Below are 26,263 nucleotides of genomic sequence, written 5' to 3' on the forward strand. Positions count from 1 at the left end.
CTTCAGTGCGTCTCTCCAGTCCGGTGAGACCTGTTCCAGCTCCACGAGAAAAGCCTCCAGTGTTAATCTATGGTCCGAAGCCTGTAGGGATGTTCCATGACACGAAGCCTCCAGAGGTAATCCATGGCCCGGAGCCTGTAGAGATGATCCATGGCACAAAGCCTCCAGTGATGATCCATGGCGCCGAACCTGTACTGATGATCCATGGCATGGAGCTTGCAGCAACGGTCCCTAGTCCGGAACCTACAACGACGCTCTCCAGTCCGGAGCCTCCGGCGACGCTCCTCAGTCCGGAGCCTCCAGCGACACCACCCAGTCCCGAGCCTCCGGCGACGGTCCGCAGCCCGGAGTCTTCAGAGGCGGTCCGCAGCCCGGAGTCTTCAGCAGTGGTCCGCACTGGAAGCCATACTTAGGCAGCCTTTTTCCCCTTGGTTTTCGTGGGTAGTTGCTTTCTGTTTAGTTTGCATAACCTGACGGAACTGTTGGCTGTCATTTTGTTTATTTTGTCTAGTGTTCGTTTTCATTAAAATATAACGATGAGCACTCAACACGCTGCGGCTTGGTCTCCTCTATATGACGCCCGTTACACTGAGAGCTAAACCTTTGTAAAAGCACAAATCAGATGAAACGGTTTTCTTTGTTTCAGATGACGTGTCATTGTACATTGCTGGGGAATGATCAGTAATATACAGTAAATATGAACATAAAATGAACATAAAATGATGAAGCCTGTAGGCCTATCTGATATTCTGCTGAATGGAAAAAAACTGCCTCTCTGGTTTGATTGCACTCCATTTAGCAATCTACAATTCAGGTTGCTCTGAGATCTAGTGCTCTCTACCGTGTAGACAACCTCACACCACTGGTTCTTCTGGACTTCAGTGCCTTTGAGTACCTCATAGGGCGGAATTAAAACCTCACTCTCATTTGTGTAGGCAGAGTAATATGTAAGGTTAGCCCCAAAACATGTGTTGATCTCAAAGCAGGAAGCGTTACTGAAAGTAAGGTTTTGAGTTGAGAGCTCGAGGTGAACGAACCGAAACGGATCTCTTTGTCAACAACACTCTGATTAAAAGACGTGCGGTAGGTGGTCCTACATGTTGTTTGACTTAGTTAAAGGATGCAAATGGTATCCGTCAGATAGAAGTGCAGGGAATGGTACTGGAATGTTTTTCCATACTGTGATTTGCCATTTCTAACCGCTTTGTTGAAGTCAAAGTAGAAGGGTTGTGATTTAGGTTTGTTATTTGTGTATAAATACATAGCATTGGAATGCTCTCTGTTCAGACCATGTCTATGTGACTTTGCTTTTTGTTCGGCTATCTTCCAGGCTTCATCGAACTTTCAGTTGGTTTGTTTCTCATCCTGGAGATAGTTGGCTGCCTTTGTGTACATTTTAGGTTGTGCAACTTTCATATTTGTCATCAATAGAATCTGGGGCCATGTCCAGTGGGAACGGCTTGAACTGTAAAAACATTTCATAGTGTCAAATAAAGACATGCCAGGTCCCTACATCCCAGAGGATTTTTTTTAATGGAAACAGTCCAGTGCTTGAAATCACATTTGCAAACAGCAGTAGTGGTGAGGATGGATTGTATGATGGAGCGATGGCTTGGCGACCACAGGATGGATTGTATGATGGAGCGATGGCTTGGCGACCCCAGGATGGATTGTATGATGGAGCGATGGCTTGGCGACCCCAGGATGGATTGTATGATGGCGCGATGGCTTGGCGACCCCAGGATGGATTGTAATGATGGAGCGATGGCTTGGCGACCACAGGATGGATTGTATGATGGAGTGATGGCTTGGCGACCCCAGGATGGATTGTATGATGGAGCGATGGCTTGGCGACCCCAGGATGGATTGTATGATGGAGCGATGGCTTGGCGACCACAGGATGGATTGTATGATGGAGCGATGGCTTGGCAACCCCAGGATGAATTGTATGACGGAGCGATGGCTTGGCTACCCCAGGATGAAGGTGCTTGTAATAGAGTTTGGTATACACTGATCGAGGGCAATCAATGACAATTAAATATGTATAATATAATGAACAGTGAATAAATATGTCACCAGTGTATAGTAAAGAACAACGGTCAACACCAGCAAAGTTACAGACACCAACCAGCCATTCTTTCTTTTTGTCACACTCACAGTCACACTCCATATCTAAAAACGAGACAGAAATCAGTGGAATATGATATAAGAGATTTCAACAAGAACCCAGGACTAACTGTTCCTGTTCCAATGACATTAATACAGAAGCACAATGACATTAATACAGAATCACAATGACATTAATACAGAAGCACAATGACATTAATACAGAAGCACAATGACATTAATACAGAAGCACAATGACATTAATACAGAAGCACAATGACATTAATACAGAATCACAATGACATTAAGAAGCACAATGACATTAATACAGAATCACAATGACATTAATACAGAATCACAATGACATTAATACAGAATCACAATGACATTAATACAGAAGCACAATGACATTAATACAGAATCACAATGACATCATTTAGCTCTGTTCTAATGTTCTAAATGTAAATGTGACTGTCTGTGACTCCATTAGTCTTACGGTGGCAAAAGTTCACCTCACACATTTAAAGATCAGAATTTTTTAAACCTTTATTTAACTAGGCAAGTCAGTTAAAACTTCTTTGGGGTAGGGGGCAGTATTTTCACGTCCGGATGAAAAGCGTGCCCAGAGTAAACTGCCTGCTACTTAGGCCCAGAAACTAGGATATGCATATTATTAGTAGATTTGGATAGAAAATACTCTGAAGTTTCTAGAACTGTTTGAATGATGTCTGTGAGTTTAACATAACTCATATGGCAGGTGAAAACCTGAGAAAAATCCAACCAGGAAGTGGGAAATCTGAGGTTTGTAGTTTTGATTGCCTATCCAATACACAGTGTCTGTGGGGTCATATTGCACTTCCTAAGGCTTCCACTAGATGTCAACAGTCTTTAGAATGTTGTTTCAGGCTTCTACTGTGAATGGGGAGAGAATAAGAGCTATTGGAATCAGGTGTCTGGCAGAATCGCATGAGCTCAATCACATGCGCGGCCGTGAGAGTGAGCTGAGTTCCTTTTCATTTCTGAAGACAAAGGAATTGTCCGGTTGGAATATTATTGAAGATTTATGATAAAAACATCCTAAAGATTGATTCCATACATGTTGACATGTTTCTATGAACTGTAATAGAACTTTTTTGACTTTTCGTCTGAACTTAGTGCTCGCGCATTTTGCATTTGGAATAGTGAACTGAATGCACGAACAAAAAGGAGGTATTTGGACATAAATATGGACTTTATCGAAACAAAACAAACATTTATTGTGGAACTGGGATTCCTGGGAGTGCATTTATTGTGGAACTCAATTAACTGAGTCAGGAAATGCAAACGCACAGCCTGTCAAATAGTGAATCACTGACCTGTACTGAATGTTGACACGTGATGTTTGAATCTCTGCAGTGAAACTCTTTGTATTCACTTTGTTATTCCAGTAAATGGTCAATAATTTGTATGTTTTAATTACCTTGACAAGGACATTATGGACATGAAAAGGTCAAATAAGATAATGTAAGAAATCTTTCTTCCTCACTCTTAACACTCGTCACTTATCCTGGCTCAGTGCGGTATAAGACTCCTCAAAAGTTACTTTCTCTTTCAGTTTGCTAAATGTTTAACTTTATGAGGGTCGTTCAAGTTTTTAACTTCCTTATTTTATTTCTCCAGATTTCACAGAATTTTTACTTAATAAAAACACTTTTCCCATCTCAAGAGGTGAAATAAAGCAAGTATTTCTAGCCTGTCTGTCAATGGGTAACAGGGTTGTCATGTTATGCTCCACCCGCTCAGTTTCCCACCACAAAACACCAGATAATAGCCAAGTAAATGGCCAATGGCCAATTTAACAAGTCTTTATTCATATAAAAAACTTTTATTGAATGTTCCATGTGGTCTATATTGAAGGGCACTTCATTTAATGAAGCAGGCTTTAAATTCAATATTTGTGCACAATTTCTAATAAAAATATCAAACATATTTGTAAATGACACGGAGTACAGGTAGTGGAATATTAGATGAACAGACTGGTATTTTCAATACAAGCAACAGTGCACATGCTAACAAAATGTCTATCAATCACAGTGCTTTCAATACAAGCAGCAGTGCACATGCTAACAATATGTCCATCAATCACACTGTCAGGGGAAATATAATCAATCCAAGAAAATAATGCAGGTATAACGTTTTTAACAGGATAGATGTAATGGAGCTGATAGATTCCACAAGAAAGACGTCTGCTCTTCACAATATATGTCTTCCAGAAGGATCCGTAACTGAACACGACACGGAACTGTGCTCCTTAAAGAATCTGAAGTGCCCCTTTAACTCTACTTCATCTAATTGAAGTCACAGGCTGCAGATGGAGACAGAGGCAGTGGGTTTAGGTGACCCCGGTTGTGACGACAGTCCTGCCTCTGAAACTAGCCAATCACCAGTGGCCGAAAAAGCAGCGTGTCGAATGAACAACTTCTGTTGGGAGGCCATTCATACCACATGATGACGCAATCTCAAACATATTATTTTCTCTCTCTTTTCCTCTCTCTTTTCTTGTCATCATGCACCAAACATTAATGTTGGCCCATCACTTTGTAATTGACCCTTCACAATAGAACGAGACGTTCAGAGGCATAATGTGGTCTTTAAAATGCCTTTTCATACATAAAGTGAAGGAACTGTGCATCAAATCTATAGCCCATCAGTCAACTGAAAATACTTGATTTGGAGAAAAATGCTTACAGTTCCATTACTCCAGTGGAAAAATACTATTATCTAAGATTCTAATCAACCTTTAACTGTTCTAAAACGATAAACACAGACGTAGAAACTATATGAACACGATAGTGTATTGACACTCACTACAAAGGCGACATCTTCCTCACTGTCTAGTTCACGTTTACTGAGGTTGTCGAATGTAATTTATAATAAAGAGGCATCAGCGCAATTGATCTAGCAGGGGAAATTATCCTTGGATATGAATATCTGATACCAGACTACAAAGGCCATGCGAGCCCTTGAACATTTACATTTAATTGAGTTTTTGTATGATATTGCGCTCATTAACTGCCAGCCCTCATGATTGCATAATTGCACCTCATAATGTTCCTGTTTTGAATTCTGATCTGATCCGTGGTTGAAGCTAGCGCAATGTTAGCATAACAACAGGCACATTAGTGTAAACTAGCACTAATGCTACATACTTGTTGATTCATTGTGTGATAGCTAAGTGTTAACATGACCCTACTAGAAATGGCCTTGGGGCCGGGCTAATCTAATTTAGCTTGAGTAATGTTGTCTGTCATTAGCAAAGGAATACAATCGGTCCCTCAGAAGGCCCTAAAATGATGATCTGCGCCGGGTAAAATTAGCCACCAATTAAGGCTGTTTTTCGAAAGAAAAAAAAGGATAATTCAGAAACGATTAAGGGAGAACATTAAGGAGATACAGTATTAAAGGAAAATGGCCTGGGAGTTGACTGAGTAACACTCCCAGGTGAGAGACAGAGACAGACAGTCTCCTGCCGTACGGTGTTGAGTCTATTCACTGTTTCTCATCCTTCACAGGTTGACAGAGGTTCTGTGGTGTGATGATGTTTCTCATCCTTCACAGGTTGATAGAGGTTCTGTGGTGTGATGATGTTTCTCATCCTTCACAGGTTGACAGAGGTTCTGTGGTGTGATGATGTTTCTCATCCTTCACAGGTTGACAGAGGTTCTGTGGTGTGATGATGTTTCTCATCCTTCACAGGTTGATAGAGGTTCTGTGGTGTGATGATGTTTCTCATCCTTCACAGGTTGACAGAGGTTCTGTGGTGTGATGATGTTTCTCATCCTTCACAGGTTGACAGAGGTTCTGTGGTGTGATGATGTTTCTCATCCTTCACAGGTTGATAGAGGTTCTGTGGTGTGATGATGTTTCTCATCCTTCACAGGTTGACAGAGGTTCTGTGGTGTGATGATGTTTCTCATCCTTCACAGGTTGACAGAGGTTCTGTGGTGTGATGATGTTTCTCATCCTTCACAGGTTGATAGAGGTTCTGTGGTGTGATGATGTTTCTCATCCTTCACAGGTTGACAGAGGTTCTGTGGTGTGATGTTTCTCATCCTTCACAGGTTGATAGAGCTTCTGTGGTGTGATGATGTTTCTCATCCTTCACGGTTGACAGAGGTTCTGTGGTGTGATGATGTTTCTCATCCTTCACAGGTTGATAGAGGTTCTGTGGTGTGATGATGTTTCTCATCCTTCACAGGTTGACAGAGGTTCTGTGGTGTGATGATGTTTCTCATCCTTCACAGGTTGACAGAGGTTCTGTGGTGTGATGATGTTGATCATCCTTCACAGGTTGACAGAGGTTCTGTGGTGTGATGATGTTGATCATCCTTCACAGGTTGACAGAGGTTTTGTGGTGTGATGATGTTTCTCATCCTTCACAGGTTGATAGAGGTTCTGTGGTGTGATGATGTTTCTCATCCTTCACAGGTTGACAGAGGTTCTGTGGTGTGATGATGTTTCTCATCCTTCACAGGTTGACAGAGGTTCTGTGGTGTGATGATGTTGATCATCCTTCACAGGTTGACAGAGGTTTTGTGGTGTGATGATGTTTCTCATCCTTCACAGGTTGACAGAGGTTTTGTGGTGTGATGATGTTTCTCATCCTTCACAGGTTGATAGAGGTTCTGTGGTGTGATGATGTTTCTCATCCTTCACAGGTTGACAGAGGTTCTGTGGTGTGATGATGTTTCTCATCCTTCACAGGTTGACAGAGGTGCTGTGGTGTGATGATGTTGATCATCATCGCCAGGGACGCTGGGGACATGTGTTGTCGCTGTTGGCTGTTGCTTGGCGACACCGCAGGTGGATGGTGTTTGATTCTACACCGGCACAGATAGGAGGTTAGCTGGGGAGACAGGCGGCATGTAAATATACCATTATTACAAATATAGAAAGGTCTCCCAACTGACATGTCATCAGAGATAGAGAGAGAGAGGGAGGGAGAGAAAGGGAGAGAAAGAGAGCGAAAGTGAGAGGAGGAGAGGGAGAGAGCTCAAAAGAGAGAGAGAGAGAGACATTGCTAATTTTTCTCTCAAGAAGGGTGGGAGGAGGGCTGGGTTGAGAAAGAGAGAGAGAGAGAGAGAAATGGCTAATCTTTCTCTCAAGAAGGGTGGGAGGAGGGCTGGGTTGAGAAAGAGAGGTTTCACAGAGAATGAATCCAGGTGAACAAAAGTGCTAATGAACACCAAGGTCTTGATTCAACTCCATGGGACTTAGTTTGTCTTCCAGTGTGGCTGATTACTGACCATCTGCTGGTTCAGTAGGCTTCTGATTGTGTTTCTGAAGAGCACGTTAGTTCTATCAGAGTGCATTCTGTTTCTGTAAGTGTGAAACATTATGATTCTCTGGGTCTTTTTAAGCAGATACACACGCGCATTCGTGCACGTGCACATAAACACACACAATTGCGCACACACACACACACACACACCGCAGAGTGTGCCTTTTTCCCCTTTTGTCACGTCGTCGCCCTCCATTTATTGTGTTTAAACCGCGGGCTGTGAGAAACTTGTCACTACAGAAAATGGGCCAGAGTCCCTGCCTAAAGTGGGGCACAGTAGTTTATAAAAATCCCAGACATTCGTATCCTCATGTCTTACACAGTGAAATACAGTATGAAAGGTTGAATTAAAGTGTCTATAATGACGATTCTACTATTTCACACATTCTCTCTGATTCTGTTTCATCCCACACACACACACACCCTCTGAACCCACACACACCCTCTGAACCCACAAACACCCTCTGAACCCACACACCCTCTGAACCCACACACACCCTCTGAACCCGCACACCCTCTGAACCCACACACACCCTCTGAACCCACACACACCCTCTGAACCCACACACACCCTCTGAACCCACACACCCTCTGAACCCACAAACACCCACAAACACCCTCTGAACCCACACACACACTCTGAACCCACACACCCTCTGAACCCACACACACCCTCTGAACCCACACACCCTCTGAACCCACACACACCCTCTGAACCACACACCCCCTGAACCAACACACACTCTTTGAATCCACACACCCTCTGAACCCACACTCCCTCTGAACCCATACACTCTCTAACCCACACATACTCTGAACCCACACACACTCTCTGAATCCATACACCCTCTGAACCCATACACTCTCTAACCCACACATACTCTGAACCCACACACTCCCCACCCCTCACCCACCCCACACTCACTCTCTCAGCACCATGTTGGAGGAGAAGAAGACCAAGGTGAAGATCACGTTCTTCGTCATCCTGGTGGGCATCTCCTGCATGCTGGCTGCCATGGTGACGGACCACTGGACTGTACTGAGCCCGCCGTTCGACAAGTTCAACGCCACCTGTGAGACGGTCCACTTTGGCCTCTGGAAGCTCTGCATGAAGACCGTCTTCATGGTGGAGGAGGATTTCATCACACATTCTCTCTGATTCGGTTTCATTCATTAAGTCCAAAAAAGTCCCTTTTTCACTATTTAGTCTGAGGATTCATTACATTTATATTCCAGTATAGTATAAATGGTGGATTTAGTAGCATCTTCAAGCAGCTATACATATAGAATACCAGACACTTAAAACACAACAACCAAAATAATGTGAAATAACAGAGGAACAAGTGGAGACACCTGTTGCTATACAATTACATGCCCTTTCAAGGACTAAACACATTCATCTGCAGAATGGATGTACTTGAATAACAAAGGATTTACACCACTAGACAGTAGGTTAAATACAGTCCTTTCATGATTCCTTCACTGTCAACTATTAAGGTGTAAAGATATATTATCTTTAGTCCTCTGTAGTCCTCTGTTAGATTTAAATATATCCTTCCCTTTCCCGAATTTGGATTGGGTGCAGCCGTCAGGTGGGGCCCCCCGTGTCTCAGGCCCCTCAGTGATTGGCGGAAAAATAGATCAGCTCGTAATAAAGGAACTCTCCCATGAGCCCCTTAAATGGAGCCAGAGAGCAACAAGACACTTTCTGATAGGTAGAAATAACACGGGAATCTATTAACAAGAACATGTTCTAAATATTCACGTTTGATTTCAAGGGTATCTAGAACAACAATATCTACAGAATGTGTGCAATATTTACTTTGGCTTAGATATTAGTCTTTTCCACCTCTGAATCGTCAATGTCGTATGAAAGCTTAAACCAGGTCGAGCCCTCAACCTGTCTTGTTCGATCGTACCCCATCACAGCACCTAACCCCTGACCCCAAGTAGCTCAGACTGGTCGAAGTGGAGACGGTTTTGGTAAATACTTCACATCCTTCTTCACAGCAGTGCTGTATAGACTCGGGCTAAACACTGTAAACATGTTCCTGGGAGGGAGAGTGAGAGTAGGAATCTAGGGCACTGTTATCTGGCCTCTTTTCTTCGAGCAGAAGCAGAGATCTGTGGATGGAGAGAGCTGGAGAGAGAGAGAGGAGACGTTTCGTGCTTTATTGAGGCTGTTGGAGAAGACTAATTGTTAATACTGCTTTCTAGGAGCTAGACAATCTCACAGGGACCTTTACTATAATACACAACAACACACACACTTCATACACTCTCTCAGCACCATGTTGGAAGAGAAGAAGACCAAGGTGAAGATCACGTTCTTCATCATCCTGGTGGGCATCTCCTGCATGCTGGCTGCCATGGTGACGGACCACTGGACTGTACTGAGCCCGCCGTTCGACAAGTTCAACGCCACCTGTGAGACGGTCCACTTTGGCCTCTGGAAGCTCTGCATGAAGACCGTCTTCATGGTGGAGGAGGACCCAGAGGGCCAGGGCTGTGGCCCCATCAGTCTGCCCGGAGGTAAGGGCTGCTTCTACCCTCTGTCTTTGTTAGGGTCAGGGAGTCTACCAAGAGCTAGGAGGCCTTTACTGTATATCCTCCAGGTGGTACGCAGGTCAACGTTTATTGGGATGAATCTTGTCCTGCAGGCAGAGCTGAGCTGAGCGATGTCCACTTGTTTGGCCAGCTGCAATGTCAAAATTGGCTATATATCGTAAAAATGTATGAAAACTATTAGCTTTTTTTTCTTAATTTAAGGTTAGGGTTAGGCATAAGGTTAGTAGTGTGGTTTAGGTTAGAGTTCAGGTTAGGGTTCGGTTTAAAATCAAATGTATGACTTTGTGGCTGTGCCAGGTAGTGACCACCCTGCAGAGCTGTAAGGGTCATCCCAATAAATGCCAACCTGCAGGTGGTGCAGTGTGATTGTTTCTAACCCTCTGTGTCAGTTAGTGTAAGGCTGTGTCCCAAATGAAACCCTATTCCCTACACAGTGTAGTACTTCTGACCAGACACCACACAGGGAATAGGGTGCCATTTGGGACACAGGTAGAGTTGAATAACTAGCAGAGCAGTAAATGGCTCTTTGCCCTCCTGTCTCTGTGTTAATGTCTGCTTGCCAGGAAGGTGGTTTTTTTCTAACCCTGTTTCTTCTGAGGCTAAAAAAACACGGTTAAACCCTTTCTCTGTCTAGTACTGTCTCCCCAGAGGCAAGGGGCTCTTGACCATATCTGTCTCTATTAGTGAGCTACAGTAAGGGTGAGGGGTTACATGGGCTGCAGATATTAATCTCCTGGCTTTCATTCATTGTATCATGTTGTTGCTGGTGGGGGTCCTTACCAATATGCGGCCTTACAATTTGACTAACTTGTCAGGGATTCAGGGACTCTCCCCCTGCTTTTCTGTCTGAGCGTACAGTAGACCTGTCCCTCTCCACTTCCAGATTCATCTCTTCAGATGTCAGAGGAGAGAGAGCTGAGAGTGAGTGGTACACTCTCATATGCACGCGCACACACAGACACACAGACACACACACTGTCACGTAGAGTAGGCCAAAGGCTAAACTGGAAAACCTAACCTCTATAAAAAATAAAAAGATGGCGGAGCCGCAAAAGTTCTTCTGTGCAACGGTGTTTATTTACATAGTGATTCCGGAACAAAACAACAGTACTGCCATCAAACGTATACCTTATGGGACAGCTTAAAAACAAAGCTGCCCCACCCACAGCTCAATCCAAAATGCCTCTCCTTGAACTGAAAGAGAGGCTCCTTTTGTAGGGGTAGCCCCTCCCCTCAGAACAATTAACACTAATTAATTAAGCAATTACCTATTCAACATACAGTTTCCATTTATCTAAACATACCAAAATATATACATTGCAACACGTTTATGAAACAACATCACAATATAACATTTACAAAATTACATCACTACTGACAGTGTCTTCCAATATGCCCGTTTACATTAATGAGCCATTCCGGACAGGCACTACAAAGTAAGCCCAATTCCCTTAGCTCGGGTCCTTATCCAGCATACCTGGAAGCTACAGAGATGGAGAGAGAGAGGAACAGAACAAACAACCGCGCTCATCCATAACATCGATAAGTATACTAAATATTGCTTATATTAAATATGAACACCTGTCTTTATACCCTAACTGGTTACTGAAGTAAGTGTGAAATGTATGTACTAAGATAGAGACGTTAACTTGTGTGTCGACCCACATTGTTAACTTATCTGATAACGGAGCAGGGAGGAGTGATGAATGTGTGCGTGCGTTAAAGTACCAAATGCTGCCCGCGGCCAGTGACGGACTTCTACGTCACATTACCTTCCTCCTCTCCTGAAGCGACCAGGTTCGGGAGTCTGGATAGGTAGTCTGCCGTGACATTTTCTTTTCCTGCCTTATGACGGACACAGAACCTGAAAGGCTGGAGCTCCAGATACCACCTGGTCACACGAGAATTCCGGTCCTTCATGGTCTGGATCCAGGTCAGTGCTCTGTGGTCTGTGTGCAGGTCAAATTCCCTCCCAAGAAGGTAGTAACGGAGGCTATCTAGGGCCCACTTTATAGCCAGGCACTCCTTCTCGATTGTCGAATACCTGGTTTCCCTCGGCAACAGCTTCCGACTCAGGTACAGTACAGGAAGCTCTTCTCCTGGCTCCCCTTGGGCCAGTACAGCTCCAATTCCCACAGCCGAAGCGTCCACCTGCACGAGAAACCTCTTCTGAAAATCAGGGGTCTGGAGAACAGGGAATGAGCACAGTCGTTTTTTCAGTATCCTGAAGGCTTCCTCACACTCCTCAGTCCACTTCACAGGGTTGCTGGCCACCTTTGAAGTGAGGTTGGTTAGAGGGACAGCGATGGTCGAAAACTGCGGAATGAATCTCCGGTACCATCCTGCCAGACCTAGGAAGGACTTCACTCGTGTCTTGGTTCTGGGTTGAGGGCTGTTCCTGATGGACTCCACTTTGTCCACCTGAGGTCGAACTTCACCCTTACCCAGCTGGTAACCCAGATACTTAGTCTCCTGTTTTGCCCACTCACACTTCAGGAGGTTAAGCGTGAGGCCTGCATCATGGATCTTCCCCAGGACTCTGCTAAGATGCTGTATGTGCTCCTCCCAGGAGTGGCTGTAGATCACCACGTCATCCAAGTAAGCAGCACAGTAATCGTCACAGTCCTGGAGGACCTTGTCCATAAGCCTCTGGAAAGTTGCAGAGGCCCCATGAAGGCCAAACGGCATGACCTTAAACTGGAACAGGCCCATCGGTGTCCGGAAGGCAGTGTAGGCCTTGGATTGTTCGTCCAGGGGCACCTGCCAGTACCCTTTGCAGAGATCCAATGTGGTGATGTAATGAGCTCTACCTATTCTCTCCAGTAAGTCGTCAATGCGGGGCATGGGGTAGGCATCAAACTGGGAGATGGCATTCACCTTACGGAAGTCCATGCAGACGCGCAAAGAGCCATCCTTCTTTGGGACAATGACAATAGGGCTGCTCCATTCACTTGACGATGGCTCGACAACATCCATGTCTATCATGGTGTGGACCTCCTCTTTGAGGGCTACCACCAGCCTCTCAGGCACACGGTAAGGATGCTGGCGGACAGGGTTCTGGCCAGGCTTCAAACGAATGACGTGTTCCAGGACTTTGGTTCTTCCTGGCCTCTGACTGAAGAGGGCCGGATACTTGCCAAACAGCTGCTTCAGCTCATCTTGCTTGTCTTCTTCTAGGTGAGCCAGTATGACCTCTGCTCGTCCTTTCCATGCCTCTGTGACCCCATCTGACTCGTCCTCTTCTTCTACTCTGCGGACCAGAAAGGACTTTACCTTGGAGAGTTCCCCTTTCTCCTCCCAGGCCTTGAGGAGGTTCACATGGTAGGTTTGCTTCTCCTTACCCTTGTCCGGGTGCAGCACCTCGTAGGTCACCGGGCCCATCTTCCTCCCGATTAGGTACGGCCCTTGCCACTGCGCAAGGAGCTTGCTGGTAGACGAGGGAAGGAGGAGCAGGACTTTCTGTCCTGGCTCAAACGCTCTGTGGCGAGCGTGCTGGTCATACCCTCGCTTCTGGGCCTTCTGGGCTTGCTGAAGGTTTGCCCTAGCTTCCTCTCGGTACCGCTCCAGCCTGTCTCGCATCTGGAGAACGTACTGGACAATCCCCTGTCCTGAGGTAGCTACTGGGGAACCTTCCCGCACTTCTTCAGCAGGTCCAGTGGTCCCTGCACTGGCCATCCATAGAGGAGTTCGAATGGTGAGAAACCTGTCGATGCCTGAGGCACCTCCCTGTAAGCAAAAAGCAGAAAGGGTTACCACTTATCCCAGTCTTTACCAGTGTCAGCCACAAACTTCCTCAGCATATTCTTGAGCGTTTGATTGAATCTCTCTACAAGCCCATCCGTTTGGGGATGGTAGGGAGTGGTCCTCAAGCCTTTAATGCCCAGCTGTCGGTGGAGTTGAACCATCAGTCGTGAAGTGAAGTTTGTGCCTTGGTCCGTCAGGATTTCATCTGGGATTCCTACACGAGAAAAGAGCTGAACAAGAGCACTGATTATTTTTGGAGTGGTTATGGAACGGAGTGGGAAGGCTTCTGGGAACCGGGTGGCATAGTCACAGATCACCAATATATACTGGTAACCTGCACTACTCTTCTCCAAGGGTCCAACAATGTCCATTGCAATTCTCTTGAATGGGGTAGAGATAACTGGCAGTGAACATAGAGGAGCCCGGTCAGACCTACGGACAGCACTGGTTTTCTGGCACGTGGGGCATGTTTTGCAGTATGTTTGTACATCAGTATACATGGAGGGCCAAAAGAAACGGGAGCCTAGCCTAAGATAGGTCTTATGTTGCCCTAGATGGCCTGCCCATGGAACTGTATGTGCAAGGTTGAGAACAAGTGGTCTACATGTAGATGGCACCACTAACTTCCTGCTATCTGCTTCTGACCCAAGGTAGAGTATGTGGTTGTCTGTGTATATTCCCCCACATGAAGATTGGCTGTCCCCAGCTAAGGCCTTATCAAATAAACCTTTCAAGGTTGCATCAGACTTCTGCAGTGTAGCAAAATTTTGTGGAACTTCCCATTGCACTTCTAACCCAGACACATCAGCAACAGGTACAGGGGTTCCCACATACTTCTCAAGACGCCGCTGGCAGCGTGACTTTCTGGGCCCTTTGGTTCCCCCCTCACACAGACTATCACACAAGTCAGGCAGAGGTTGTAAACCAGCTTTGGCCTGTGCACGAGTGACAACTGAACATGACACCTGAACATCAGACTGGCAAACTGACTGCTCATATAGCTGACCCCCCACACTTCCCAACAGATCAGAGAGTACAGGCACATCCCTCCCCAAAATCATCTCAAAAGGTAGCTTCTCCATTACCCCAACTTTGAGGAGGTATTTCTGACCCTGAATCTCCACTGTGAGTTCAGCTGTGGGCTGCTGTGACTGGTCACCATGGACACATTGGATCAGTGTCTGGTGACCGTAATCAATGTCATTAACAGGTACATTACATTTTCTGATCAACGACAGTGAACTGCCGGTGTCAATCATTGCAGTAAGACTTTTACCATTCACTTTTACAGGTACCAAGACTGACCCTTCCCCAGTCTGTCTATTCTGAACACCATCCCCCTCTCTGGGCACATAACAGTAACCTGAGAGCTTGGATTTACGTAGTGGACACATTGAAGCCTTGTGCCCCTGCTGTCGGCAGTAAAAACAGGTCAGACCCCTCCCATCAGAGCGAACTGCATGATCCCTTACCTCCCTCCTCCCAGACACATAACCCCCAGAGTTACCTCCACCATCTCGGGTATCTCTGATGTCCCTTGTGTCTCGGAGACTCCTTGGAGCGGGTGCTGCAGGTCGTGGTGGGCCCCCTTTACGTGCATTAAGGTACTGCAGCGCAAGCTTGGCCGCCATAAGCCCGTCCTTGGGCTCGTGCTCTCGAACCCAGGTTCGAATGTCATGTGGTAGAACTTGTAGAAGTTGCTCGAGGATGATGACCTCACCGATCTCGTCTTGTGTCTTCTCCTCTGGTCGAACCCATCGTCGGTAGAGACCCTTGAGGCGCTGGTACGTCTCTGTCGGTGACTCACCCGATGGCGTCGATGCAGCTCTAAAGCGTTGACGGTAGGTCTCCGAGGAGATGTCGAACTTCATCAGCAGCGCTTCCTTCAAGCCCTTGTAGACGTTGGACAGCCCCTCATCCATTGCTGTGTAAGCCTCTAAGGCCTTGCCCGTGAGCAATGGGACAAGCCTGCAGGCCCACTCTACCTCCGGCCACTGCCACGTCTTGGCCATTCGCTCAAACCTCAGCAAGTAGTTTTCAATGTCCTCCCCCTGCTGGTATGAGGGCATCTTTGGCTCCTTCCTCAGGAATGCTGGAAGATGAACGTTAACACTGCTGGACTGGTCTCCTGGTGCTGGCCTCATTACTGCTTGGGGATCCTGCTGTGGAGTTGAAGTCCCTGCTGCGTCGAGCCTTTGTCATCCTGGTGTTGGCAGACCCAATCTTGGGCTCTCACTGACGAGTTCCGCTTGGTGAGGAGCTGTGAGGATAGATTGGCGTAGGCCCCGAAACTCCTGCTTGAGGTCTTCGTCCCTCTTCTCAAGGCAGGTGAAAAGTTGCTGGAAAAGGGCTACCATGGTTGGGTGTGGTTCTGGTCCCCCAACTGCTCCTTCAGTCAGCTGGTCTCTTATTGCTGTATCTGCTGGTTCAACCGGTAGTTCAAACAGTTCTGGTTGTGTTTGGCCCCTTGGTCGGGCTCCTAGTTTCTCATAATTAACCTCTTCACCAGAAGATTCCATGGTATTCCACCCAGTTTCAACTTCAATTACCTTTTATGACAGTTGATGCTGCTGCTGAGAACGCAATCCTGTACGCATTCCTTTACCTCTCTTGTTGGAATTCACTGATTTGCGGTGCGCCATCCCACTGCTGCCACCATATGTCACGTAGAGTAGGCCAGAAGGCTAAACTGGAAAACCTAACCTCTATAAAAAATAAAAAGATGGCGGAGCCGCAAAAGTTATTCTGTGCAACGGTGTTTATTTACATAGTGATTCCGGAACAAAACAACAGTACTGCCATCAAACATATACCTTATGGGACAGCTTAAAAACAAAGCTGCCCCACCCACAGCTCAATCCAAAATGCCTCTCCTTGAACTGAAAGAGAGGCTCCTTTTGTAGGGGTAGCCCCTCCCCTCAGAACAATTAACACTAATTAATTAAGCAATTACCTATTCAACATACAAACCATTTATCTAAACATACCAAAATATATACATTGCAACACGTTTATGAAACAACATCACAATATAACATTTACAAAATTACATCACTACTGACAGTGTCTTCCAATATGCCCGTTTACAATAATGAGCCATTCCGGACAGGCACTACAAAGTAAGCCCAATTCCCTTAGCTCGGGTCCTTATCCAGCATACCTGGAAGCTACAGAGATGGAGAGAGAGAGGAACAGAACAAACAACCGCGCTCATCCATAACATCGATAAGTATACTAAATATTGCTTATATTAAATATGAACACCTGTCTTTATTTCTTTATACCCTAACTGGTTACTGAAGTAAGTGTGAAATGTATGTACTAAGATAGAGACGTTAACTTGTGTGTCGACCCACATTGTTAACTTATCTGATAACGGAGCAGGGAGGAGTGATGAATGTGTGCGTGTGTTAAAGTACCAAATGCTGCCCGCGGCCAGTGACGGACTTCTACGTCACACACACACACACACACACACAGCCCCCCAGAGTTACTGTGTCTGCGGGTGGGGCAGCTCTAACGTGTGTGTGTGTGTGTGTGTGTGTGTGTGTGTGTGTGTGTGTGTGTGTGTGTGTGTGTGTGTGTGTGTGTGTGTGTGTGTGTGTGTGTGTGTGTGTGTGTGTGTGAGAGAGAGATTTCTTTGACATGAAAAGGGAACAAAATTTGACAGTTATAGAACCCATTGCCCTTCATGGTTGTGAGGTCTGGGGTCTGCTCACCAACCAAGAATTCACAAAATGGGACACCAATTTGAGACTCCGCATGCAGAATTCTGCAAAAATATCCTCTGTGTACAACGTAAAATACCAAATAATGTATGCAGAGCAGAATTAGGCCGATACCCGCTAATTATCCAAATCCAGACAAGAGACATTAAATTCTACAACCAGTTAAATGGAAGCGATTCCCAAACCTTCCATAACAAAGCCATTACCTACAGAGAGATGAACCTGGAGAAGAGCCCCCTAAGCAAGCTAGTTCTGAGGCACTGTTCACAAACACAAACAGACCCCACAGAGCCCCAGGACAGCAACACAATTAGACCCAACCAAGTCATGAGAAAACAAAAAGATAATGAATGATGAAGGCAGTCCTGGCTCTCAAGAGAAGACAGGCTATGTGTACACTGCCCACAAAATGAGGTGGAAACTGAGCTGCTTTCTATCTTCCTGCCAAATGTATGACCATTTTAGAGACACATATTTCCCTCTGATCACACAGACCAACAAAGAATATGAAAACAAATCCAATTTTGATAAACTCCCATATCTACTGGGTGAAATACCACAGTGTGCAATCACAGCAGCACGATTTGTGACCTGTTGCCACAAGAAAAGGGCAACCAGTGAAGAACAAACACCATTATAAATACATCCTATATTTATGTTTATTTATAACTATTTACACATCATTACAACACTGTATATAGACATAATATGACATTTGAAATGTCTTTATTCTTTTGGAACTTTTGTGAGAGTAATGTTTACTGTTATTTTGTATTGTTTATTTCACCTTTGTTTATTATCTATTTCACTTACTTTGGCCATGTTAACATATGTTTCCCATGCCAATAAAGCCCTTTGAATTGAAATTGAGAGAGAGAGAGAGAGAGACAGGTTTAACTGTGAGGGAGATACAGAGAGAGACAGAGATTGAAAGAGACACAGAGAGAGTGAGAGAGACAGAGAGAGACAGGTTTAACTGTGAGGGAGATACAGAGAGAGAGAGAGACAGAGATTGAAAGAGACAGAGAGAGAGTGAGAGAGCGAGAGAGAGGCTGGTTTGTGTGTGTGAGTGTGGACAAGACAGAGCTGCTCTTCCTCCCGGGGAAGGCCTACTCGCTCCATAACCTCTCCATCAAAGAACGTTTGCATGACCCTGGACAGCATCCTGTCATTCTCTGCAAACATCAAAGCACTGACTTGGTATTGCAGGTTCATGCTCAACAAAATCCATAGAGTATGACCCTACCTCACACAGGAAGTGGCGCAGGTCCTAATCCAGGCGCTTGTCATCTCCCGTCTGGACTACTGCAACTCGCTGTTGGCTGGGCTCCCTGCTTGTGCCATCAAACCCCTGCAATTTATCCAGAACACCGCAACCCCCCTTGTGTTCAAACTTCCCAAGTTCACCCATGTCACCTTGCTCCACACCCCATCCCACTGGCTTCCAGTCGAAGCTCGCATCCACTACAGACCATGGTACTTACTGGAGCAGAAAGAGAAACTGTCTCTCCCTACCTTATGGCTATGCTCAAACTGTACACCCCAACCCGAGTACCCCGTTCTGCCACCTCTGGTCTCTTGGCCCTCCCACCCCAACAGGAGGTCAGCACCCGCTCAGCCCAGTCAAAGCTCATCTCCTTCCTGGCACCCAAATGGTGGAAGCACCTTCCCCCTGAAGCTAGGACAGCAGAGTCCCTGCCCGTCTTCCAAAAACGTCTGAAACCCTATCTCTTCAAAGAGTATGTTGAAAATTCCCACAGCACCCCTGTTTAGGAAATTGCCTTCCGTAAACTAACATTCAGACTCGCTAGTCCAACTGAGGTGTGTGAATTGACTCGCTACTCCTACCGAGGTGTGTGAATTGACTCGCTAGTCCAAACGAGGTGTGTGAATTGACTAGCTAGTCCAACCGAGGTGTGTGAATTGACTCGCTAGTCCAACCGAGGTGTGTGAATTGACTCGCTAGTCCAACCGAGGTGTGTGAATTGACTCGCTAGTCCAACCGAGGTGTGTGAATTGACTCGCTAGTCCAACCGAGGTGTGTGAATTGACTCGCTAAACTGGATGTGCTAGATGTACTACATTCAGTCATTCACACTTGGAAGACAGGCAGTGGGAACTGTCTAAATACAGCTGTGGAAGCCATGGGGATGTGGAAGACAGGCAGTGGGAACTGTCTAAATACAGCTGTGGAAGCCATGGGGATGTGGAAGACAGGCAGTGGGAACTGTCTAAATACAGCTGTGGAAGCCATGGAGATATGGAAGACAGGCAGTGGGAACTGTCTAAATACAGCTGTGGAAGCCATGGGGATGTGGAAGACAGGCAGTGGGAACTGTCTAAATACAGCTGTGGAAGCCATGGAGATATGGAAGACAGGCAGTGGGAACTGTCTAAATACAGCTGTGGAAGCCATGGGGATGTGGAAAACAGGCAGTGGGAACTGTCTAAATACAGGTGTGGAAGCCATGGAGATATGGAAGACAGGCAGTGGGAACTGTCTAAATACAGCTGTGGAAGCCATGGGGATGTGCAACTATGTAAATAATTCAAGGTTACAGATATGGACATGAGAATACATGTATTTTTAAGTGCAAGTATAAAGATAGCATTGGCTTTGAATAATTACAACATTGTCAGTGTTGGAAGTGACTATTCCGCTATGTTCAGGCCAGTATTCACTCAATACTGCCTGTGAATGGGTGTTCGATTAGATGCCATATGGTCTTGTTCAAGGAGGAAATTCACTGGGACAATTGCTGCCATTCAATGCATTGCTGCATACCATTCAACCACAATCTGTGGTATTGTGGATCCAGTTGTGTTTGGTGGTTATAGACTTCACTACAGAGAGATGTAGGATCATAATCTGACCTATATTGTCACAGCAAAAATAATCCTGCAGCAACAGGATTTGAACATTTAGTCCATAATGTTTTGATCAGTGGTTAGGCTATTAGATTAGTTTAATAGTCACATGTACAGGGTTACAGATGTAATTACAGGGCACAGTGAAATTCAGGTAGCTTACTAGTGGTGGCTATTCAGCAGCCTGATGGTCTGGGGTTGGAAGCTATTGGCCAGTCTGTTGCGTGTAGTTGCTGTACCAGGCTGTGAGGCAGCCCGACAGTATGCTCTCGATGGTGCTCCTGTAGAACACAGCGAGGGCCCTTGGAGACAGGGACATTTCTTCATCCTCCTGTTAGATTAGGGGCTGTTAGTGACCCAGAGGAAAGTGAAGCATAATGGGATTTATCCAGGTTTCCAGCCACACAGTCACCTGATGTTATGTGTTAGCTACTGATTAAGACACACTGTTGGGGCTGGGGGTTGGACAGGGGTTGGATGTGAGGCAGAATACATCAACACAGCGCAACGCCAGCAAAGAATAGTCTGTGATTGAATTGTGTGAAAAACACAACAGGATTATACCCACCTAAATGTCTACCCATGGTGGGAGTCAGGGTGACTCACCTTAATAACATGCTTTGCATTCCAAAACGATTGGAGCTGATCAACGTGTGGCATGCGCTCCCGTTCATTTCTGTTCACTCCTGTTCGCCGTACACTTTTGTCATTTACCGCCGTAATTACAAGGCATTTGTCCCCGGCAACAAGATGCCTTGATGACTTCTTAAACTGACCTTAAACTGACTGACCTTCCCTATAAATGATGCATGACTTCTTGACTGGTTTTAAATTGAACCAACACTTTAATGAACACCACCGTCACGTCAGCCAGGAAATAACATTAGGGGCATATTGTTGGAGTGATGTATGTTTTCGTGTGTGTCTTTGTCTGTGTCTCTCTCTCTCTCTCTCTCGGTGTGTGTGTGTGTGTGTGTGTGTGTGTGTGTGTGTGTGTGTGTGTGTGTGTGTGTGTGTGTGTGTGTGTGTGTGTGTGTGTGTGTGTGTGTGTGTGTGTGTGTGTGTGTGTGTGTGTGTGTGTGTGTGTGTGTGTGTGTGTGTGTGTGTGTGTGTGTGTGTGTGTGTGTGTGTGTGTGTGTGTGTGTGTGTTGGGAGGAATGTAAGTGCCTCACAGACAGATAGACAGTAGATAGTAGACAGTTGAATTACCTGTTCATTTGGAAGGAAGGGACCAGATGGTTATTGGCTTAACTCTCAGGAGGGTAGTATTTTTGGAGTCCCTGATCAAGGCAATTAGTTCAGGATGAGACACAGCTGGATAAATGGAGATGGATGTAAACTGAAGTTCCTCAACCCCGGTGTTCTGGAACTGTAGTGTTTCTCAACCCCGGTGTTCTGGAACTGTAGTGTTTCTCAACCCCGGTGTTCTGGAACTGTAGTGTTTCTCAACACCGGTGTTCTGGAAGTGTAGTGTTTCTCAACCCCGGTGTTCTGGAACTGAGGTGTTTCTCAACCCCGGTGTTCTGGAACTGTAGTGTTTCTCAACCCCGGTGTTCTGGAACTGTAGTGTTTCTCAACCCCGGTGTTCTGGAACTGTAGTGTTTCTCAACACCGGTGTTCTGGAACTGTAGTGTTTCTCAACACCGGTGTTCTGGAAGTGTAGTGTTTCTCAACCCCGGTGTTCTGGAACTGTAGTGTTTCTCAACCCCGGTGTTCTGGAACTGTAGTGTTTCTCAACCCCGGTGTTCTGGAACTGTAGTCTTTCTCAACCCCGGTGTTCTGGAACTGTAGTGTTTCTCAACCCCGGTGTTCTGGAACTGTAGTGTTTCTCAACACCGGTGTTCTGGAACTGTAGTGTTTCTCAACCCCGGTGTTCTGGAAGTGTAGTGTTTCTCAACCCCGGTGTTCTGGAAGTGTAGTGTTTCTCAACCCCGGTGTTCTGGAACTGTAGTGTAAATTCGGATGAACTAAATAAGCTGTCAAAAAGTCATGTTGTGGCAACTGATGTAGACAGGGTGTCATGCACCCATTATTTTAGATGACAACCTGAAATGGCTTGGTAGTTAGTTAAAAGTTTGGAAGATTGGGAACTTAACTAGCTGGTTAGCCAAAGCCAATTTAATTCAATTGCTAGTTATTACAGAGAAACAATTTATTAGATTTTTTATTTATTCATCAAGAAGGAGTCAATAGGCTACAAAGCCTGATCAAATTCATTTAAAAACATACCTCCTGCGAATCCTGTGAATCCTGCCCATCCCCGGCAGATCAAATCAAATAAAATTGTATTGGTCTCATACAAGTGATTAGCAGATGTTATTGCAGGTGTAGTATCTAACATCCTGCACCACTAGAGTATCAAACATCCTGCACCACTAGAATATCTAACGTCCTGCACCACTAGAGTATCTAACATCCTGCACCACTAGAGTATCTAACATCCTGCACCACTAGAGTATCTAACATCCTGCACCACTAGAGTATCTAACATCCTGCACCACTAGAGTATCTAACATCCTGCACCACTAGAGTATCTAACATCCTGCACCACTAGAGTATCTAGCGTCCTGCACCACTAGAGTATCTAACATCCTGCACCACTAGAGTATCTAACATCCTGCACCACTAGAGTATCTAACGTCCTGCACCACTAGAGTATCTAACGTCCTGCACCACTAGAGTATATAACGTCCTGCACCACTAGAGTATATAACGTCCTGCACCACTAGAGTATCTAACGTCCTGCACCACTAGAGTATCTAACGTCCTGCACCACTAGAGTATCTAACATCCTGCACCACTAGAGTATCTAACATCCTGCACCACTAGAGTATCTAGCGTCCTGCACCACTAGAGTATCTAACATCCTGCACCAGTAGAGTATCTAACATCCTGCACCACTAGAGTATCTAACGTCCTGCACCACTAGAGTATCTAACGTCCTGCACCACTAGAGTATCTAACATCCTGCACCACTAGAGTATCTAACATCCTGCACCACTAGAGTATCTAGATCCTGCACCACTAGAGTATCTAGCGTCCTGCACCACTAGAGTATCTAGCGTCCTGCACCACTAGAGTATCTAACATCCTGCACCACTAGAGTATCTAACATCCTGCACCACTAGAGTATCTAACGTCCTGCACCACTAGAGTATCTAACGTCCTGCACCACTAGAGTATCTAACATCCTGCACCACTAGAGTATCTAGTTCCTGCACCACTAGAGTATCTAACATCCTGCACCACTAGAGTATCTAGTTCCTGCACCACTAGAGTATCTAACATCCTGCACCACTAGAGTATTTAACGTCCTGCACCACTAGAGTATCTAACATCCTGCACCACTAGAGTATCTAACATCCTGCACCACTAGAGTATCTAACATCCTGCACCACTAGAGTATCTAACATCCACCACCACTAGAGTATCTAACGTCCTGCACCACTAGAGTATCTAACATCCTGCCTAGCATATCTTTGCTCCTGGGTCACTTTGGAAGAAACCACTTACTAGGGAGAAAAGGGGAGGGGGATACTCTTTTTAGAAATAATTATGATAAAAAGTGGGCTTGAAAATTAAGTTTAGAAAATTAATCTGAAAAATGGGGGTCATTGAGCACGTTATGGGCATGACAGCTCCTTCCCAGACTCCTCTAACTGCCCTCCCTCCCTCCATCCCTCCCCATCCCTTTCTCCCTATCTGTCCCCTCCCTCTCTCCATCCCTCCCCCCGTACCTTCCTCCCTCCCTCCCTCCCTCCCTCCCTCCCTCCCTCCCTCCCTCCCTCCCTCCCTCCCTCCCTCCCTCCCTCCCTCCCTCCCTCCCCCTCCCTACCTGTCCCCTCCCTACCTCCATCCTTCCCTCCCTGTACCTTTCTCCCTACCAGTCTCCTCCCTCCCTACATCCCTCCCTCCCTGTACCTTTCTCCCTACCAGTCTCCTCTCTCCCTCCCTCCCTCCCTCCCTCCCTCCCTCCCTCCCTCCCTCCCTCCCTCCCTCCCTCCCCCTCCCTCCCTCCCTCCCTCCCTCCCTCCCTCCCTCCCTCCCTCCATTCATCCCTCCCCGTGCCTTTCTCCCTACCAGTCCCCTCCCTCCATCCCTCTCTCCCCATACCTTTCTCCCTACCTGTCCCCTCCCTCTCTCCATCCCTCCCTCCCTCCCGTACCTTTCTCCCTATCAGTCCCCTCCCTCCCTCCATCCCTCTCTCCCCATACCTTTCTCCCTACCTGTCTCCTCTCTCCCTCCCTCCCTCCCTCCATTCATCCCTCCCCGTGCCTTTCTCCCTACCAGTCCCCTCCCTCCCTCCATCCCTCTCTCCCCATACCTTTCTCCCTACCTGTCCCCTCCCTCTCTCCATCCCTCCCTCCCTCCCGTACCTTTCTCCCTATCAGTCCCCTCCCTCCCTCCATCCCTCTCTCCCCATACCTTTCTCCCTACCTGTCTCCTCTCTCCCTCCATCCCTCCCTCCCCGTACCTATCTCCCTACCTGTCCCCTCCTTCCCTCCATCCCTCCCTCCCTCCATTCATCCCTCCCCGTGCCTTTCTCCCTACCAGTCCCCTCCCTCCCTCCATCCCTATCTCCCCATACCTTCCTCCCTACCAGTCCCCTCCCTCCCTCCATCCCTATCTCCCCATACCTTTCTCCCTACCTGTCCCCTCCCTCTCTCCATCCCTCCATCCCTCCCTCCCATACCTTTTTCCCTACCAGTCCCCTCCCTCCCTCATCCTCAGCCTCCCAGAAGGTGAGCCTTCCCCCAGATAGTCAAGCAAGACAGACCCTCCCTAACACCAGGTCCGCTTCCCCATCCACCTCCACCTTCACCCCATGTGCCATGAGACAGGTGCCCCAATTTCACACCAGTTTCTCAGCCTGCTCAGTCGAGAGATAGGTACGGCTAAAGTGGTGAGTTTCTTTAAATGCCCAGATGTAGCCTTGAGCAAACATGTTGGCACTTAAACACCTAATCCATTTTTCCGCTTTGTGTTTGCTTGTCCTGGTTGTTGGCACGGAGCCCAGACTAGCTGACAGCAGGGGGTTGTGTGTGTGTGACAAACTGTAGCGTTCAGAAAACAACCTGGCAGGTGTGTGGATTTAATGATGGTGACGGTGATTTTGCTGGTGGTGGTAATGGTGACGGTGTGGGTGATGGTGACGGTAATGGTGATGGTAATGGTGACCGTGGTGGTGATAGTGGTGATAAAGTAAGATGGTAACCGGACAACTCTAGTAATGGGACTTGTTTTTATTTTGAACTAAACCACAGATTGTAACTTTGTTCTCTCAGGAGGGTTATGCCATTAAAATTACACACATGCACAGACACACACACCCCTGAGTACCATCCTAGGCCATTGTGACCCAGTTATGAATGCTTGGTGCGGGTTAGCCTTTTTAAAAGCCCCCCGATTCACATTGACCCAGAATCTGACAGTCATTCTGCACCTGGACTTAAAAAGAACCGTTTTCTCCTCACCGTTTTCTCCTCACCACTCCCTCTCATACAGCCATTGTTCTCCTGTTGACAATGCCATCTCCCCTTAAGCACTGCTACCAGAAGGAAGCCATTTCCAGGGGTTAAATTGAGGGCAGAAAGGTAGTGGACTTCTTTCCACTTTGATTAGAAAGAGTAGAAAACACAAGTAAACCTGTTAAAAGTCAATTCATTTTGAAGACCATTACCTCATGTCTAGGACACCACATCCATTGTGGCAGAGGGAAAGGAAGAGGATGAAGTATGAGGGAAGAGAGTTAAGGACGAGTGAAGAGGAGGAAGGAAGAAGATGGATGAGGAGGAGAGGAAAGAAAGAAGAAGGACGGATGAGGAATGGAGGGAGGAAGAGGGAGATGGGAATAATGATATGAAGAGGAATATCGGGAGGATAGAGGAGGGGGAGGAGGAGAATTATATTTTTTAAATCTTTATTTAAC

At 46.4% G+C, this 26,263-nt stretch overlaps 1 protein-coding gene across 1 annotated transcript in view; it reads left to right on the top strand.

Moving 5' to 3' along the window:
• Window positions 1-9,542: 9,542 nt before the first annotated feature.
• Window positions 9,543-26,263, top strand: part of LOC106606705 (voltage-dependent calcium channel gamma-1 subunit) — a 173,774-nt gene continuing 157,053 nt past the window's right edge. The window contains exon 1 of the mRNA XM_014203061.3: window positions 9,543-9,958. Within this exon, the coding sequence (XP_014058536.2) occupies window positions 9,718-9,958 (241 nt within the window). The 5' untranslated portion in view covers window positions 9,543-9,717. The remainder of the gene's footprint in view (window positions 9,959-26,263) is intronic.

Source organism: Salmo salar, chromosome 06 (genome assembly GCF_965601325.2).
Source record: "Salmo salar chromosome 06, fSalSal1, whole genome shotgun sequence".
Classification (NCBI taxonomy): Eukaryota; Metazoa; Chordata; class Actinopteri; order Salmoniformes; family Salmonidae; genus Salmo; species Salmo salar.